Source organism: Hermetia illucens, chromosome 2, assembly GCF_905115235.1.
Source record: "Hermetia illucens chromosome 2, iHerIll2.2.curated.20191125, whole genome shotgun sequence".
Lineage (NCBI taxonomy): Eukaryota > Metazoa > Arthropoda > Insecta > Diptera > Stratiomyidae > Hermetia > Hermetia illucens.
In genome coordinates this window covers 14584593-14603574 of record NC_051850.1, presented here as the reverse complement: position 1 = coordinate 14603574, position 18982 = coordinate 14584593, and the positions used below count along the sequence as shown (strand labels likewise).

The 18982-nt window shown below is 40.3% G+C and overlaps 1 protein-coding gene across 1 annotated transcript in view; it reads left to right on the top strand.

Annotated features, from left to right (window-relative positions):
* LOC119647648 overlaps positions 1–18982 on the top strand; it is a 48071-nt gene that overhangs the window by 19514 nt on the left and 9575 nt on the right. Inside the window, exons 5-8 of the mRNA XM_038048709.1 lie at positions 5295–6240; positions 11374–11390; positions 13405–14033; positions 14141–14348. Of these exons, the coding sequence (XP_037904637.1) occupies positions 5295–6240; positions 11374–11390; positions 13405–14033; positions 14141–14348 (1800 nt within the window). The remainder of the gene's footprint in view (positions 1–5294; positions 6241–11373; positions 11391–13404; positions 14034–14140; positions 14349–18982) is intronic.

Below are 18982 nucleotides of genomic sequence, written 5' to 3'. Positions count from 1 at the left end.
CGTAAACACGACGTGAGTGCGAATTATATTGAAGCATAATACGTCCTAAGTTCAAACCTAGACTAGGCCGAAGTGAATTTTTTTGTTGGGGATGCTGAGAGTCCTGAGTTCGCATCCACTTGATGACGGGCCGGACCACTTGGGAAGAAACTCACTTCCTCTCTTGGGTGTTTGACCCAAAGAGGAGTCCGTGGACCACAAGAAAGGAAGTAAGTCACTTCCCAAGGGATCCGGTCCATCATCAAATGGGTGCGGACTCAGGACTGCCGGCATCCTCATCAAAATAATATTATTATTAATATCACTCTTTTTATCTCAGGCGCCTCATGCCATATTTTTTAGTATTATCCATAATTTGACGATTAGTGATGTGTTCTCTGGAAACTAGTCTCTTTGCTTCATTCCACTATTTTTCTATTGAATTTAAATCGGGCAATTCCCAAGCCATGGAAGTAAAGGCATTCTCCTTACATATTTTTTTAATGGATTTTATAGTGTGACTCGCAAGCCATCTTACATAAAAGTGAACGAAGATTTCCAAAGTCCAATTTCGTCAAAATACGGCAGTGCAACTGCGTCCAAATCTCCTTTATATTGGTCCTTCCTCATGATCTTCTCGACCAAATAAAAGGGCCCTGGCCCGTTAATGGTGATTACTCCCCATACCGTTACAGATAACGGATGCTTAACATTTTCTTTTAATGCAGGACCCGTCAAACTTCTCTTACATACGTCCTCTCACAAACCCACTGACACTGCTGTAAGGCATTGAAAATTCGATTCGTCACAAAACACTATCTGAAAAATCATATTTTTTAGATAGTGTATTCTGACGAGTCGAGTAAAGAATTTAAATTTCAGACTTCTTGACGAATGTCATTGTTTACCTTCTCCCTAATATTCTACGCCGAATTTCGAATATTTCTTAACAATCGCAGGTCTCGCTTTCTCCATTCTCTCAGTTAAGCGTGTTTTTTTTCTGGCCGCCGACGGAATTCAAAGTCCTTCGCAACGTTCACGCCAAAATTTTCAAACTAACATCATAGACCAATTTATTAGCTCCTATGGTACGTTTATAGGTGTGTGGTTTGCAGCAGCAATTGAAACAATTTTTCCGTTCTGTCTTAGCTGTGGTCTTCCGTTTTGGTCCACAATTTGCCTGTTTTGCTTTCTCCTTTTTTTGTAGATTTGGACCCCTATATAAAGTCAAACTCTATATACAAACGAGAAATTTTTCTTGTTGAGTAATTCATCGTTCTCAGTAGCGCAGAAATTGCACTTTTTTTCCTTTGAAGATATCAGCTTTTACAAAATCTGAACTAAAATATGAATTTTTGCTAGTTTTGTACCGTGCTAATGCTTGAAAATACATCATTTTGATTACTTACGCAGCAGTTCCACAAAACTTGAAAATCAAAACCAAAGAAATACACATTTTTCAATTAAGTCATTCAAAGAGCAATAAATTACCATATACATTAATAACTGGCACCTCACTACTCTGATCTCTATTTTTATAATTTTAACCTCGAAAAAAAGACCATCCCTTCGTTTTATCATCCTAAACTAATTGGTTAATTCGAACCTATAAACATTACTAGATTACGGACCTATCCAATAACAAGTCGGGAAACCGGAAGCTGGACGCTTCATGTACGAAAGGTTTTGTGTACTTCTTAGTACGTAGCACGTAATATATGCATATACAGGGTGCGGCAGGATAACTTCCTTTTTTTAAAATTCAATAAAAACTATTGTATGCATCGGAAAATATTTATTTATTTTTTATAATGTAGGTACATGTCTAAAGTTTTTATTTACATTGTTTTGAAGATCAAATCTGTTAGGCGACGTCCCCCATTCTCCATACATTTCGTAAACCGATTTCTGGCGTTTGTCATGACTCTTGTTAGCATAGCAGGTGTTATGTTGGCAATTTCTTCTTGGATGTTGGTCTTCAAATCTTGTAGGGTTCTTGGACGGTTCACATAAACACGGGATTTCAAAAAACCCCATAGAAAAAAATCACAAGGGGACAGATCGGGAGAGCGTGCCAGCCATTCCAAATCGCCTCTAATTGAGATAAGGCGCTCTGGAAAGTGTTCCCTCAAAACAGCAAAACACAAAAACCAGGGACCAATAATCCCTGCTGAGGAAATTGCACACCACACTGTGACACACTGTGGGTGAATGCAAAGGCTTTTGATGCAATTCTCGAGGGTTGGTGTCAGCCCAGTAGCGCATATTTTGTTTGTTAACCGACCCACACAAATGAAAATGGGCTTCATCGCTAAAAAAACAATAGTACCCTCGGGAACGACATCAAGAAGAAGCTCACAAGCTGAAGTCACGTTCTGAAAGTTCCTGCACTATCGCCCTCTTATAGCGATGAAAATGAAGATCATCACGAAGAATTCTTCTCACAGAACGATCGGATAGTCCAAGGGCAGCTGCGTGTTTGCGCGCAGAACGCCGTGGCGATCGCAACATTGACGCTCTCACTGCTTCAATGTTCCCAGGTGATCTAACGGGCTGAAGGACTCCAGTTCTTCCTTTTGTCGCACTTGCAGTTTGTCTGAATGTAGTGACCCATGTAACAATTGATTTGCGGTCTGGGACGGGAGCCAACGGGGCTAAATGAAAGCGATTCCGAAATGCACGCTGTGTTGCAATAACCGAACATCCGCTTGAAAAGTAAACTTCAACGGCAAAGGCACGCTCCTCACTATTCCAACGCATGATGGCGACTGAACTGTGTCGGGACAAAACTTTACAGTATCCCCTCTTGAACGAGACTACTAGCGCTCCGCTATGACATCAACTAATTGAGTGGCGCGCATTTTAAAAAAGGAAGTTATGCTGCCGCAACCTGTATTATGTGAGAATATCCACTTTCGGATGATATTGGCATTCATAGTCTTAAATTTGCAAAGAAGCAACAACTTTGACGTATTATAACTTTGTTAGTAATTGTGCGATTTGCACTAAACCTGGTGAGATCATGCTCTATGTTGTACCCTATATTGTTTCGTGGTGTTAGCAAGAACTTAAGGGGGGTTTGGCAGTCAATTACTGAAAATTATAGTAATATACTATTATTAACTTTATTTGAAGGAATATCGGTATGGAAGTTATTTCGGTGCTTACCCTTATATAGTGGCAGCCTCCTTCAGATTTTTTGGTTGGGTAGTTTCTGAGAAAGGAATGATAAATTTCAACCCCCGCACTCCCCACCTTTCCAACAAATGTCAAAGCTAAGACCGGCTTCGAAAAGTACTAACCGAGACCTTTAATTTGATACCCCACATGACTATATTTGATGAAAAAGAAAATTACACCCCGCTTTTACATGTATTCGTTTAATCATGTTACCACCTATTTGCGGGCCTGAGCTCCGTAAACATACTCTTCTGTCAAAATAATTTTGTTATGATGTTCTTGTGAATCCCGAGCATTCCTGCTGCAGCCAAGCCAATATATTCTTTGAATTTCTCCTCATCTTTGGAGTCGGGGTTTTCACCATTGCTATCGTGCAGAATCAATTTGTTTCACAAATTAATGCGAAAAACGCGGTGCTTACCTGGATATGCAATGTTAATTTCAATTGACGATATCTCATTGAAAAAATACCCGTTTTAGCCCTGCTTTATTTTCTTGGAGGTACTACGTGGGGCTTTTGACGATATCTTATAGAAGAAATATCCGTTTTGAGTTCTACTTGTATTCTCTTGGTTCTTAGAGATTACACGTATATCTTATTCTCTGTAAATCTTAGACATAACACGTCCATATATGTAGATCTTCTTCAAATTTTCATACCCATTGACGACTCCTCACTGAATTTTTTGCAGCATTCTGTATATAGCGCTTATAATTCTCTAAGCCATGGGGACCAGGTGGTGATTTAATTTAGCTCCTCGGAAAGATCGTTGCAATTGTCAAGTAATTCGAGGTTTGTAGTTTTTTCTTCTTTGAACATGTTGTCCTTGAACCGATACTTATAATCGGGCATAGTCTACACAATGATCCTGACTCTGTTCTAAAATTATTTCCACCCGGTTATGTACAATGGTTCACTTATACTGTTATCAGATTTAATGATGTGCAACTGCTAAACCTGCAGCATCACAAAGTACCCAAAAATCTAGACCACCATCGAGAAGGGCATCGCACTCTCTACACGCCTCAGAAAGAAAATCGAAGTTGTACATGCGATCCTGGTAATCATCATTCATCGTATGTTGTGATTATGTAGTTGAATTTATTTTACCGAATGGTCGGATAGGGTTAGAACTTTCTTTAGATAGTCATTGAAATATTATCGTCAGCTTCAATTGAACTTTCAAGTGTCGTACAAACATGCCCACCTAATTTCATCCCCCCAAATGCTACTCATATGCAATTTCTGATTCTATCATAATGTTTAAGTTGATGTCGTTGCTTATACTAGCATTGTTAATGTAAACTACACAAATTGTTTCTATAATTTTTCAAAATTCATTTTCCATCTATTTTCTATTTGCTTCTACCTGATCCAAAAATTTACTCTTAAATATTCAGGAATGACGTCAGGTGAACATTTCACATTTCATGTAAAATATTTTGACTGGTCATATTAGTGTATACTTGCAGCACTTCAAATATTCTGAAACTAATGAAGGAAAAGAATGAATATCAAACCAAAATACCAACTGAAATTATTGCATAAATTGCTGAAATGTTGAAAATATACACTAACCCAAAACAAGAGTAAATTATGATTTCAATTTGAACGAGATTTAAGTTTTTATCGTGCATACAAGACATAATATGTGAAAATTGACTAACTTATTATTAAGTATACGTTGTATAAATGTAAATATGGCATTGCCTGAAGTCTAAAGAAATTTTTTTTAATTGAAATTTTGTACACTATCCTTGCAAATCTGGGATCAGGGGAGAGCTATAGAAATTGAATGAATTTTCAAAGTTAAATGTAAATATAAAGTCAAAAGTTTAAAGATCTACTTTCGTGAAAAATAATTGCCTTAATTGGGCACGTGAGAATACGCCCCTTGGAATTTCAAACTGTTTGAGATGACATATTTAATGTCCTACCAACACCTACATAAATATCTGCTATTTGATTTATACTATTTTCATTTATTACCGTTTTATATTTCGTATTTCTTTGCATTCTCTTTATAATAAATTGAATAGAACAAGTGAAATTTTTAAGCAAATGTAGTCAAGAAAATAATATCGAAATGCAAAATTCCTACATTCTAATTAATTGGCTCTCCTTCCTCTCCCAGGTGTGCAATGGACGGTTGTGGACCCGAACTATCCACGATTTTCGCTATCATCATGTCAAGCAAATATCTCGATTGGCGGTGATCAGTCGTCTGAGAATGGAGCAAGTGCCGCGAACGGGCAACACCATCAACAACAACAGCAACAGCAGCCCCAAACCATCAATACTTCGTCGGGAAATAGTGTAGTTACAACGAATCAACAGGGGCACATTCAAATGCATTATCAAGGATCGGCATATAATCCGCAAATGATATCAGTGAATAGTCTCGTTAGCAATTATTCTCAGAATTTATCAACGCCCACATCACCGACTGATTCGACAATGGTTCAATCTGTATACAGTCAAGGACCAACCCCCACCCAATCGCCTGTGCATCAAATGGCAACAGGAAATAGTACAACATCTAATGCAAACTCGCAAAATCAGCCGTCACAATCGACGCCGGCACCACAGAAAAGGAAACGTTCTGTGAACCCCCAAAGTGATGAGAACTTCATTCGAGCTTTAGAAGCAGTAAGAACGGGCGGCATTGGATTTTGCAAAGCAGCTCGATTATATGGGGTGAATAATCGAACGTTATGGTTAGAATATAAAAAACGGGGATATCCAATAAGTAGGCCTAGTATTAAAAATCGAATTAAACTAGAGCCAAATATATCTCCTCCTCCCTCAACAACTCCGACGAATGAAGAGAGCACTATAGAAAATTACGAACATATAAATCAACCAGCAATAAACATGCAAGTTCCTCCAACTTCGGAAACCCCTACACCAATCATGTGTCCACCGCATGCGCATCCAATGGGAGTGATGAGTTTTCTTGATACCCGACACATGGAATTTCCAACCAGCATTCACACAATGTCTCGACAGCGATATACAGATAGTGCCGTTAATGTGAATACAGCTGCCATGAATTTGCAGGGTCTTAATTTTAACTCTATGTAGATAATATTTTAAATAGTCATGCTACACGGTGGCCATTGTTTTGCATCACTTCAAAATTAAGGGCCAACATTCTGTCTGTTTAGCATGTGGTTATTATTATGTGGGTAGTCAAAAATCGCCAATATCGTACACTCCCAACTTAAAAGTCATGAAATAGTTAATGTGCTGAGAAGATTTGTGCTTTTTGGAAAGCAGAACAACGTTCATTCAGGGGCTAACAAGGCATAATGAGAGAATCAATCAAAGCAGGTATATTGGCAATTATTAAAGCTCTGTTGTCACTTTTCTCTGAATTAATCGTTAAGGCAGTGCTTTACAAGAATCGATCATTGCCGCATGAATTAAAGTCAAGTTTGGAAGAGCAAAGTTGAAATATTGGAAAGTGCAGGCCGCAATATCCTTAGGTGATTTCTCCACTTTGCGCGGTAGCGGAATCTGGACCATGTGTGATAAAGGCGAGGCAGCTATTAGCATATTACATCAACTTGTTAGTCGATGAAATTTGGCTTCCACACTTCACAGGTGAAGATAGTGTTGTTTAGGATAAGCGGGATCCTAAGTCTACATCCACATGATGGTGGAGCGGACCAAATGGGGAGCAACTTACTCCCACGTTTTATGGTCCACGGATCCCTAGTTTGGGGCATAGCACTCAAGCATTTAAAAATCAAAAAACCAAAAGGGAGCGTTTTCCACTTGTTGCCACTTTCGGTCGCGCTGCTCTCAGGGCAGAGGTGAGACAGCGTCTGAAGAGTTGCTTTTGCCCTGGACGCAACCGTCAGTCATTTTTGGTTTTTTGAAGACAGTGTTGTTTCTTTCACATGTATATATTTCCTTTTATCGCCATGCAAACTGCTGCTTTTCAACAACATTTTGTCATACATTATGAACTATTCGATTATGTCTTAATTTCAAACTGACTTAAATATTAAGCAGCAAAGACTGCCTTACACAAAAGAACATATCAAGAGCTCTAACTAGAAATACTGTCGTTAGTGCTCACTTATGTGAAACGGTTCTGATTTCAGGAAAGTGGTAAATCTTCAAAGCATGTTATTTTTAATATAGGTTTGTACACTAGTGAGATTCTATTTCACTGAAATTAAAATCAAACACTCGATAAATAAGATCAATTCTAGATTTATTTACAGTAGATGATGGTTAACGATAAAAAGAGAGAAAATGTAAAGCGCTTTAATCCTAAGATTATAAATATTAAAAATATTTTAGCGTCTAAGAATGATTTTAGTTCAATTTAGTTATTTTAAAATGGTCGTTTTTGTATAGAGGAGATTTATGTGCATTCGTGCATATTCGCTCTTTTGTATTGTGGAGATCGAAATGGAAATTAAAAAAAAAAAAACAAAAGAAAATAATTAAAATAAAAAAAAAAGAAAATGTTATGCGAAAGCACTGAAAATGGTATATCATTCAATGCCAGAAATTACTTTATTAATAATCATGATAATTTTTGGAAACACTACAAGGTGAACTATATTCTCTGTACATTTTTTATCGTTGTGATACATGCTCTTTATTTTTGAATCAACACTTTTTTTTTTAATTTTACAACTCACCAGATCGAGATTATTATGCTACTTAATATAGTTCGCAATATCTTCCTTCAACGTAAGCCGAAAACAACATGTCAAACTAATAATATTGTTACTATTATGCATAAGTTCTTGTAAAAGAAACATACAACAAAGCATTTATCATTGTAGTGTTTTACGTGTGTTTATTATTGCGACATAACAACAAGGAGATAATAAATAATTTTCTTTTAATATAGCGAATAAAAGAATTCTAATTAATTATTGTGTTTACTTGAGTCTCGGGTACGAAGTTAAGCAATTAAGTAATGAGACTGATTCCATAAAAACCACCGTATATTTAAAAATTATTCTACAACTCTGTCGTCCCCTTCAAAGTAGTCCCCTTGGGCAACTATACAGCGATTCCAGCGCATTTTCCACTCTTTCTAACACTTCTGAAAACGCTTCGACTGGGATGTCCACGAGTACCCCGTCACGGCCGCGTGGATATCCGTAATTGAATCAAAATGGGTTCCTTTGAGCACCGATTTTGTTCTAGGGACCAAAAAAAACTACAGAGTGACATATCGGGCGGCTATTGCAACGCGGCGATCCCTTTACAGGCTAAATACTGGGACACGCTGAGGGCGGTGTGGCCCGGCGTGTTGTCGTGATGAAGGATCCAGTTACGAGTGCACCCTGTTGACTCGTTCTCGCAATCTTTCGAATACTTGGCGATAGTAGACTTGATTTACGGTTTGCCCGGTGGGACAAATTCTTTGTGGACGATTCCACGGCTATCAAAAAAGGCAATCATTGTTTTCACCTTAGACTTGCTCATTCGAGCTTTTTTCGGGCGGGGGACGTCCGGAGGCAACCATTGTGAACTTTGGCGTTTGGATTTCGAAACGTATTGGAAAAACCAGCTCTCATCGTCTGTTATAACTCGATCAAGCAGCTTGGGATCGTTTTCCACTTGTCTTCTGCGACGATCATTCGATGTTGCTTTTGCTCCTCAGGAAGGTTCTTTGCAACCATCTTCGCGCACAACTTTTTCATCCCGAAATCGCCTGTTAAAATTTGTCTGACTGTTTCACGGTTCATACCGTTCCGAGGCCAACATTCGAACTGCTGCTAAACGCCGATCTTCACGGATTAAGGGGCACATTCGAGTCAGTCCGCACCTCGACTGGTCTCCTAGTCCGCACCTTGTCCTCCATGCTTTCACGCCCCTCCGTAAACTCTATGCCGTCGAAACACTTGGGCAAGACCAAGAGCATTATCACCATGCAGTTTTACAATTTTAGCGTACGTTTCCGAAGCTGTTTCGCCCAATCTGGCGCAAAATTTTATCGCGACGCGTTACTCTAGAATTCGTTTCCCCATTTTTGTGACGAGCACCACCAACACACGTCTACTCAACACGACACAGCAGGCGAACTAAACAAGCTAGAGCGATGGTGAATATATCAAGGGAGAGGGGAAGGATGCCGGGGAAAGGGAAGAGAATTTGAAGATTGTAGGTTTACCACAAGCACGGCAATAAAATCAGTCTCATTACTTAATTGTCTAACCTCGTGTATATCATTATTACTTAGCTCTTGTTAGTGAATTGCGAAGTAGGAATATTTGATGTTCATTACCCACCCACCTTTTGAGTCTAAAAATTATCAAAAGAATGACTCTGAAAAAATAAACTAATCTTTCATGTTTATTGTTAACATAGTAGCAACGTGTAAACTTCAATTGTCGTAAACCAAAGGGTCCTTACTATAAACGCATACGCTACTTGTCGCGTGCATAACACTTTATAATCGTGTATTCTTGTTTTTTTCCTTTTGAATTCGAATTGGTCCCTTTTTATCATCACTTTTATCCAAGCACCAACTGCATGTTAACAATAACGATATTTGACAAAAAACGGAGTTGAAATCGGCAAATACCATTAAATAAATAATCACATTTTTTTTGAGAATATAAATTCAGCTCTAACCAAGCTCCGGTCAATAGTATGGGCGGATTTGCGCTCAATATAGTCATGTTGTGTTCTGCGAGCCGCTTCGGTCACACTACTCTTAGTGCAAAGGTGAGGCAGCGTCTGACGATTTATATATATTGACACAAAATTTGGTAGGATTTTGGGGTCGATGAAATCCGATGCATAAGATTCAACGTTAATATATTTAGTGCCATAGGCGGTCGCCTATATTGTACAGTTGGCCCCTAATCATTCTACCAATATCTGTCGTCTTGTGAATTTCTGTAGTCATACATTCTCTTTCCTGTAAGAATTCTATGTGGTTATATCTCGGTTAGGCCTTCCAACCAGAGCAGAGTGAAAGTCGGGCGACACGTTGCAATGTTATGACGCCTTACTCTTCACCGATGGATCAAAGATACTCTTAGCAGTCGAATGTTTTTTTGAATACACACAGCGTACCCGAGTCGTAGAGCCGTTCCGGATTCGCCAGTATTTCGGGTGAAGGTGCTCCCGATGCTGGAAGTTTGTCGATAGTTGGTGCATGATCCATAGCCACCGTGTCCGACAGTGAAGCGGCTATTAAACATTAAGGCTTTTTTAGCCGTGATGACATCCTCCAAGCTGGTTGGGAAGTGCTAAACTGGGTTTGGTCATAGGAACATAGGAAGGGAATAGGCAGGCCGACGAATCCTTCGTAAATGTTACAGATTGGCTGAAAATCTGAGCCAGCTGGGTTCTGTTCTCCTTGTTCTTCCTACAACAGCCTTTGTGGCATCAAAATCGCGTAACACAGCATTAATGAGGCTTTTTGGAGCGAACACTGATACCTACCATTCCATAATTCGGTAAAAAGGAAAAGTTGATAGCTAAAAATGTATACACAAATATGTTAAAAGCTATTGAATTTTTTGATCTGGTACTGTTATTATTACCTCTAACATGTGTAAAGTTGTTAATAGTAGTATGATTACTTTCAAGCTTTCTAGAATTATACTTTACATTGTACATGAAGTTTTTGTTTTTTAAATTTAGGAGGGGCTTTCCAGTAACATTCTAAAATAGAATCTTCTTCTTTTTCTTCTACCTTTGTAACGGTCAAAAACGGGGTCGGCTCGTCATTATCGATTTCGGCATTTTATTCTATCAAATGCCTGATCTGGATACAGTCGTGAGACTTCTAAATTCTCATCCAGCGTATCACGCCACCGTTGTTTTGATCGGCCTTTTGGTCGCTTATTATCGACTCTTGGCGAGTGAATTCTCGTTAGCGCTAATTACGTGACCATACCATCGAAAACGCCTTCCACGATTGGTGCAACTCCATACCGATCGCGGATATCCTCATTTCAAATGTGATCAAGACGTGTCACGCTACTAGTCCAACGCAACATCTTCGTCGACATTACCGCAATACGCCGTTTATTGGCTTATGTATTCGGCAAACACCCAGAACCATGAAGAACGGCAGGTCGGATGACAATGCGGTAAATTTTAGATTTGAGTCGTTCGTTGATACGTCGATCACAAAGAACCCCAGCCATGGAACACCACTTCACGTTCCCAAATAAAATGCTAATATTTTTTTAAGGGTTTTGATCTTTAAAATTATTTAGGGATCCAGGTGGTGAAGGTATTTCACGTCCCTTCAGGCTTAATTGCAACAGACCTAGTTTTTCTAAATTTATTTTTCAAACGACTTAGAAAACCATAAATCCATTCAGCTTAAGCAGAAAAATCGTCCTATTAGTGACGAAATTACATTGTGTCAAGTCCCAGAAGAACTCGTGCGCTGGGTTCAATTTCTCTACCACGATCCGAAAAGTAAATTTCGAAGTGTGACGGGTGTATCAAAACCGTTTCATGTCTCTGTTGGTGTTCATGAAGGAAGCGCCCTCCCACCACTCCTCTTTGTTCTTGTTATAGACACCGTCCCACAGGTCATCCAACTTCCAACGCCCTATATACTGCTTTATGCAGATATTTTCCTAGCATCTAATAGAAAAAATGATCTCGAGCAACTTGTCCAAAGACGAAATGATTGCCTCATGCAACACGGTGTTAGATCCTTTAGGCCCCTAGGCTTATCTAGAGTATTTAGCATTTCAGTTGGGGTCGCTAATCCATTGAAGTCTTATGTATCAAATACTTTCGCTAGGTAAAAAATAGAATTTTCTGCACTCTTGCGGTCATGCCACGTTCTCAGTTTTAACAGCTGCTGATAGGTCATATTTCGATTGGGCTTTCCAAACAGAGCGGTGTTTTGGAAAGTTATGATATATCATAGTATTCTTCAAGGGCAGGTCAAAGATGTTCTATAGGGTCGGTGCGAGGGTTTCCTCGAATACACACAATGTAACCAAATCGTACAGTCTTCTAGTATTCGCTAGAGTATTCCAGGCGGAGGCACTAGCGATATTGTAAGCCTATCGATGGTTGGGACATGATCTAACCTCCAAGCTTAACACAGCCACTTTGAAGACATCCTCCGGGTTGGTGGGACAGTGGAGAGACACGCTGAATAGCCCGGGTGGCACGCTCAAGTTCATCCTCTGGGTTCTCGGTCATAGGAGCATAGAGGGCGAGCTGACGGACTGCCTTGTCTCTGCTCTGCACAATCCCTCAGTTGGCGTAGTCGGCATGCCGCTGCCAATTATCACCCTACAATTGGCATTGTTAAAGTTACGGAGCGAAAAGAGAAACCCCCAATCAGTTCCTTTGCGAACGCTCAGCCCTAGCTATAGCCAAGATGTGGACACTTGCTAAACAATTCTTTGAGATTTCAAAGAGATTTCTATTTGCAGGGCGTACGCAATATTTAGCATTGCAAAACCGAACAAGCAACAATGTTCCCGAAATATCAGTATATACGAATAAAAGTTCTAGCGAAAAAAGGAAAAGACCGTCTAATTATTTCAACTAACTTAATCGCTAGAAGCACCGAAAGAACACGCTTAGATCTTCCTAAATCTTTCCATAAGAAATTAGATAGTGTGTAGTCGAAATAGAAAAAATGTCGACGAAACAAATGGAAAATATAATTTCAATTGATTTTCAATACTTAAAGTAATAGTCTGCTTTCAATTTTCAATATTTGAAACTGGCTTAACTGACACATCCTTATTGCACTGAGTGGATGTTAAAACTGTTTGGACCACCCGACCTCCGTAATTTTGATTACTTGTGTATACTTTAGGTTAACCATGCGCCATAACGATTTTATTTTCAAGACAAATACTATTTTAACGAATTGCGCTGGTAATGCAAAGGTATTAAAACGCTGCTTCAATGCAAAACAGGGCAAAAACTGATCAAATTAAAAAAAAAAAGTTCGCCAATCAATTCCCTGTGGACGTGTTGACGTATGAGACGGAAGAAGCGGTGGATCGGTCACAATAGGAAAAAAGCGCAACTATCCACTCTCCCAGAGTGGCTGCGTAGTGGTTTGAGCTAGGAACAGTTAAGGATTGGTCTCAACTTCTCGGGAAGACGTGTAAGGGGCTGAAGTACTTCTCCGCGAACTGATCCCAATGGCATCTTGGTGTAATGTTCGAACTATTGTTTTTTTCGTGTTTATATTCACACAACCATTAAGAAAAGTTATATAATTCAGAATTCAATGTTTCAACTGTATTTTTATTTTTCAGATAAAATGGATTTAACATCGGTTGGAAGCAAACGTAATCGTTTCCTGATTCGTCAACCAAGAGTTAAACGTGACAGCGATACAAGTCAACAATCGCCAGATATCATTGAACTGGAACATCCTTCTTCTAGAAATCTGTTATCAGTTCCGCCAAAAATCGAAAGGCATTCATCTGAGCCGGCTCCAAGCATTGCTCCTTCTTCACCTCAACTTCTTTCTGTCCCCGGTCAGTCCATACCATTGTTGGTGAAGCAACATTCTCATCCGCTGCTTCCAAGCAGCCATTCGCCTCCGTTATCCTTGAATTCAAGCGGCAATTTTAGCTTACATCGTCAGCTTTCCCAACCAACGCCATCATTGATTTCAACAGGAGATACAATTTTCACAACATCCGCATGTATCTTATCTACAAACACAATAAGTCAGAGTCATGGAATGGTACAATTTATCCCTTCAATGTCGATTAAACATGAAAGTATGGAAAGCTCACCCTCGAAAATATCCACTGGTCCGAATACACCCATTGTCCTGTTAACCGATACAATATCGGGAACAAGCAGTACAGAGCAGCACTTAAATCCAATTCGGGTAAAAGCAGATGAGTTGCAGCGCTCGGCGTCATCACCGCAGGTAATAATTCTATACAGTACAATTTCGCAGTTGAATTTTCAACTTTATGATTTCCACAAGGATTTCATTTTTGTTTTGCAACTAATATCAATTCCATTTGATTGCAGACGGCTCGAGAACCCTCTTTAGAGAACCCACGATCAAGCCATTGCCCAGTCATAAGACCTGGCCCAGCGCTAGGCTGTAACTTCTGTTGGAACACTATTGATGCACATGGAAGGATCTTACGCCGTAAAACCAAATACCACTGCCCTGAATGTCAAACAAATCTGTGTATCGTACCATGCTTTCAAGAGTATCACGAACGGCAAGGAAGTGAGAATCCATCCAATGAAAATATATCGACATTGACCAGTTCTAATAATAAAGTTCTATCATCAGCTGGTCTGAGACACTATCCGAAAACTGGATCAATTTAAATTTCTGCTGAGGCAGGGAAACAATTTTGGCTAGTGAAGATTTGCTTCACGATACTTTGTCGAGACGGAACGAATATCTAGGAAGATCCACACTAAATGACTAATTCCGTGGATCTATGTGTATTTGTTCCGCTGAAATAAAGAATTTGTAATTTTGTCAAGTCGGTAATTGCATTCAATGGCATCCGACTAAGTTTTCGTACAGTGTTTGTGTATCACTTGGGATACACGAAGGAAACACTGTACCCACCAAATTGAATTTAACACAAATCGTATTGGTTGCAATATGTTAACTTGTGAATTTGAATATGAGCAAAAGAATTGTTGTAATTAAACCTACACAAGCAGAAATAAACTATTTTCATATGTTGTTGCTAGGAATATTGTAATTGTAATAATTGTGTACAGATTTTAAAGAAATGAAGTCAAAAATAGCGAAACATTTTAAATTAAGTACCAAAAATATTTGTCGTAATGAATTTTGTACAAAATGTTTATTTTTAAATCTTTTATTATTTAATTACTGTACCTTATTTTGTTTTGATTATGTTTTAGGTTTACATTTACAATCATAACTTTAACTTGCTCTGTATAGTTTTATTCGCTAGGACCTTCAAATTTTGATAAATCAGAATCGAATATTTTTGATGAATGGAACAGAAAATGATACATGCAACACCGTTTTGATATGAACATTATGTAAAACTGCTAATCGGCAAAATATATAAATCAAATTTTGTACCGATTAGAGAAACTATTGACACAAACATTTGATTGTATATTATAATTGTTGGCTCTTTGAAAAAAAAAGAATGTACCTGATAAAAGACAGAATGTAACTGGAAAAATAAATACACCGGAAATTCATGCTTTCATGGTGAAAACCATATTTCATTTAACGTATCTTAGCACCCTAAGATTTGAGTCCGAATACAATATGCGCTCGTCTCTTAGATAGCCCAACGAAAAATTACAGAATACGCATTGCTTCAGAGTGAGTATGAATTATATTTTAATTTGTTATAAAATATATATTTGAATTTTTGCTTTAATCAATCAGATCCACGCTAGGACGTCTGCTAGGCGCTATAATCCACAATCCTTTCAGAGTTTTCAATTCCATCCTGTTCGATCGGGCGATCGCGTTTTCCATTTGATAAACCCAAGCAGCGACTCTCTCCGTTGTCTATTGGGTCAATACCATCTGCCCATTGTTCCAGGCGATCATTTGACTTTCGCTCTGCCTTTGAGCAGAGTTTCCACTACAGTTTGATGACCAATTTTCACGGATTGGCCAATTAACATATAACGAATGACATGTAATTGTGCAATATGAAATAATGTTGGTTCTCTTTGTTTGATCCGGAATTTGTATCTAAACACATTTCAACGCTTTGTTGTTCTTATGAGTTTGAGTAATCCTGCATGGAATCGAAAAACATTTTTATTTCGTTATTTCACTATAATGCTAACAGCGTAACTTTATCTTTTTTTTAGTAGGGGAGGTGAATGCATTTACGCACAGAGTGTTGGACCCCCACAACAGTACGCTGTCGGACTATCAACTAAACACCTTCCGGTCATCAGAGAACTAGCCTGCAGTTGTTTGACACATTACTTCGGGCGAGTCCTCTCGCTCTGGGAGCCTTCAAGTCAGGGAGTTCCTTCCACCAACGAGAGGGGAGGGGAGAAAGGAAGTTCTTAGTTCACCCGCTCCCTCCGCCGGTCTAGTTCAATCTTCTTCGCAATAAGAAGAGCCCGAACATAATGCGCAACACGATTCCTGCTGCCAGCGCTCTTCGGTATCTCTCTGACAATGTTGTCTGGAGAGATCTCCCCTGTGTCTGCATGAAGCTGCTGACGAAAGCCATCCCACCTCTCGCAAGAGAAAAAGTGTGTTCAGCGTCGTCCACCACTCCATTCCAGAAAACACAATCAGGAGATCGCGCCTTCCCAATCCTGTGCGGGTATGGCTGAAAACCTCCATGCCTGCTTAGAAGTTGGGTAAGGAAGTCATCAATCTCACCGTGCATTCGGTTCAAACACGGGTCTACATTGTCGATGAGCCGCGCCGTCCATCTGCCCCTTGGCTCATTTTGCCAAGAGAGTTGCCACTCGATGAGGTTCTCCACGGGTAACAATCTCTCTTAAGTTCTCACCCTTATGACGGTAAACAGCTTTGCGCTCCTTGGCAAAGTGGGCAACGGAGATCACCATCACGGCCAGTTCGGAGACGGTGCGATAAGCAGGCGCCACTCGGAAGCATGTTTAATCGATGCACTTCCTTGTCAAGGGCGTCAGCCCATATCTCCGTACCATAAAGCAGAACCGACTGTGTTGCTCCCATAAGGAGACGTCTCTTAGTAGATATAGGGCCCCCAATATTCGCCATTAGCCGACTAAAGACCGCGACTCCAGCTGCAGCCCTGTCCGCTTCTGCTTTGATTTGCTCAAAGAAGCTCATCCTCGAGCCAAGCGTTAAACCAAGGTATTTAACCACAGGTTTTGATTCTATAGTCAACTCGCCGATCGATATGAGAGGTAGGGTCGGGATTCTCCTTCTGGTCGAGATAACTACTTTGGTTTTTTCCAGCGCAAGGCTGAAACCGTGAGCAGTCATCCATCCACTTTCCCGTCGCATTAATATGCCAAGTCTGCTTTGCGCCTGTTCAACAGTGCATCCAGTAACAAGTACCGCTACGTCGCCGGAATGCGACCCTTCGGGCATATCAAGTCTCAGCAGACTATCGTAGGAAGCGTTCCAGAGGTCCGGCATTAGGATGGATCCCTGTGGTACTCCCGGTCTTTCAGATAACCCGTCGATCTCCGCAAGAGATAGCTTGGCACATAGAATGAGGGAAGAATTTGGGAAAGGAAGCTGGGTTTTGAAAATTCGGATAAGGAGTAGTTGCCGGGGTATAGAAGATCACTCTACCGTCCGGGTCGAAAAGAAGGTTTCGGGTCTGAAGAAATAAAAGGATTTGAGGGAGCAGATGGGTCCGCAGGAGATTCTCTTCGACGATATTGATCTACATGACCTGGGAGATAAGGGAATTGGGATGGGATAGACATTTATTGAGGAAGTTGAGAGCGTGACGGGCTGGGAGGACGTCAATGCGGGGCGTTTGGCAGGAGTCGGTAGAGGATCTGGTTGGAAATGTATTTGGAGCGATCTTCGTTTTTGTAGGTGTTGGAACAGTGGCGTAGGATTCTTTGAGTCGGAGTCATTCTATTTGGATAGGGGAACTGTCGGATCAGAAGATGAAACCGAAAAGGAGGGGACGGATAACCTGTTTGAAACAAAACATATTGACTTTCGAAGATGTTGGTATGTTGTATTTCAGGTTTGGGTGTGAGGTTGGTTTGGGTAGGCCTGCGGTGAACAAGGAGAAGAGGGCAGCGGAGAAGATTGATCCCTGAAATATACGAAACCTAAGTTGAGGTTTCGCAGCACAGAGTGGATGAATCTTTGAAAAATTTGGGTCGCATTGCACAGTCCAAAAGTCATCCTAATGAACTCAAAGAGTCCGAAAGGTGTGCTTATTGCATTTTTGGAATGTCTTCGGGAGCTACAGGGATTTGACGGTATGCCTTGACTAAGACCAAGGTTGAGAAAACACGGTAGTTTGCGAGGTTGTGTGCAAATGGATGAGAGGTATGGAGTAGAGATCTGGAATGGTCGCTACAAGGTCTCCATTCGCCGTTGGATTTAGGGACCCTGTGAAGTGGCGAAGACTAAAAACTGTCTGAAAGTCCGCAAATACCTTGCTTAAGAAGTTCTTCGAAATCTTTTCAGGCAACTGCGATGGTAATGAACGCACCTTAGAGAAAACGGGGAGCCAGTAGTTTTGATGTGGTGTTGAACATCATGCTTAACGGGCTCAGAGAGATTACGCTCGGTAGTGATTCTGCGGTATTTTTGAAGTAGTGCGTGAGTCTGCAATGTCTTCAAAAAGGATGTAAAGCGTGAGCAGGATGAGATTTTTCCTGATGATCTAAGAGAAGTTGTGGGGTCAATGAGGGACCTGTTATGAATATCCACCAGCAAACCAAAGTGGCACAGAAAATCCACGCCTAAGATGGGTAGATGTTCGCGATTATGAAGCGCCAAGTCCAAGTTCGTCGAAGTCCTAAACTCAAGTCTACCTGCCTGTAGCCATACGTGCGGATCGACGAAGAACCACGAGTTTCAATGATTGCGGTACTAAATTGTTATGCAGGGATACGGGAAGAACCGAAACTTCAGCGCCTGTATCAACCAGGTAGCTGCGCCGATTGTGAGGCGACGTAGTGCTGCATTTCGAGTAGCACTCACCAGAACTCGCGATTTGTTTGGTGAAAAATTTCAGGACTGGTACATTTTTTAGTTTTCTTTAGCGAATCTACGATGGTACTAGCATACTTGCGGAAGGTCCCAACGATTTACTAACCGATCACCCATTTCGGGAGACGGATCTAGACCTTGATCTACTTCTACGCCATGAACGCAAAGCACCGACAGCCTCTGCCAACTCAGTGACGGTGGCTGTT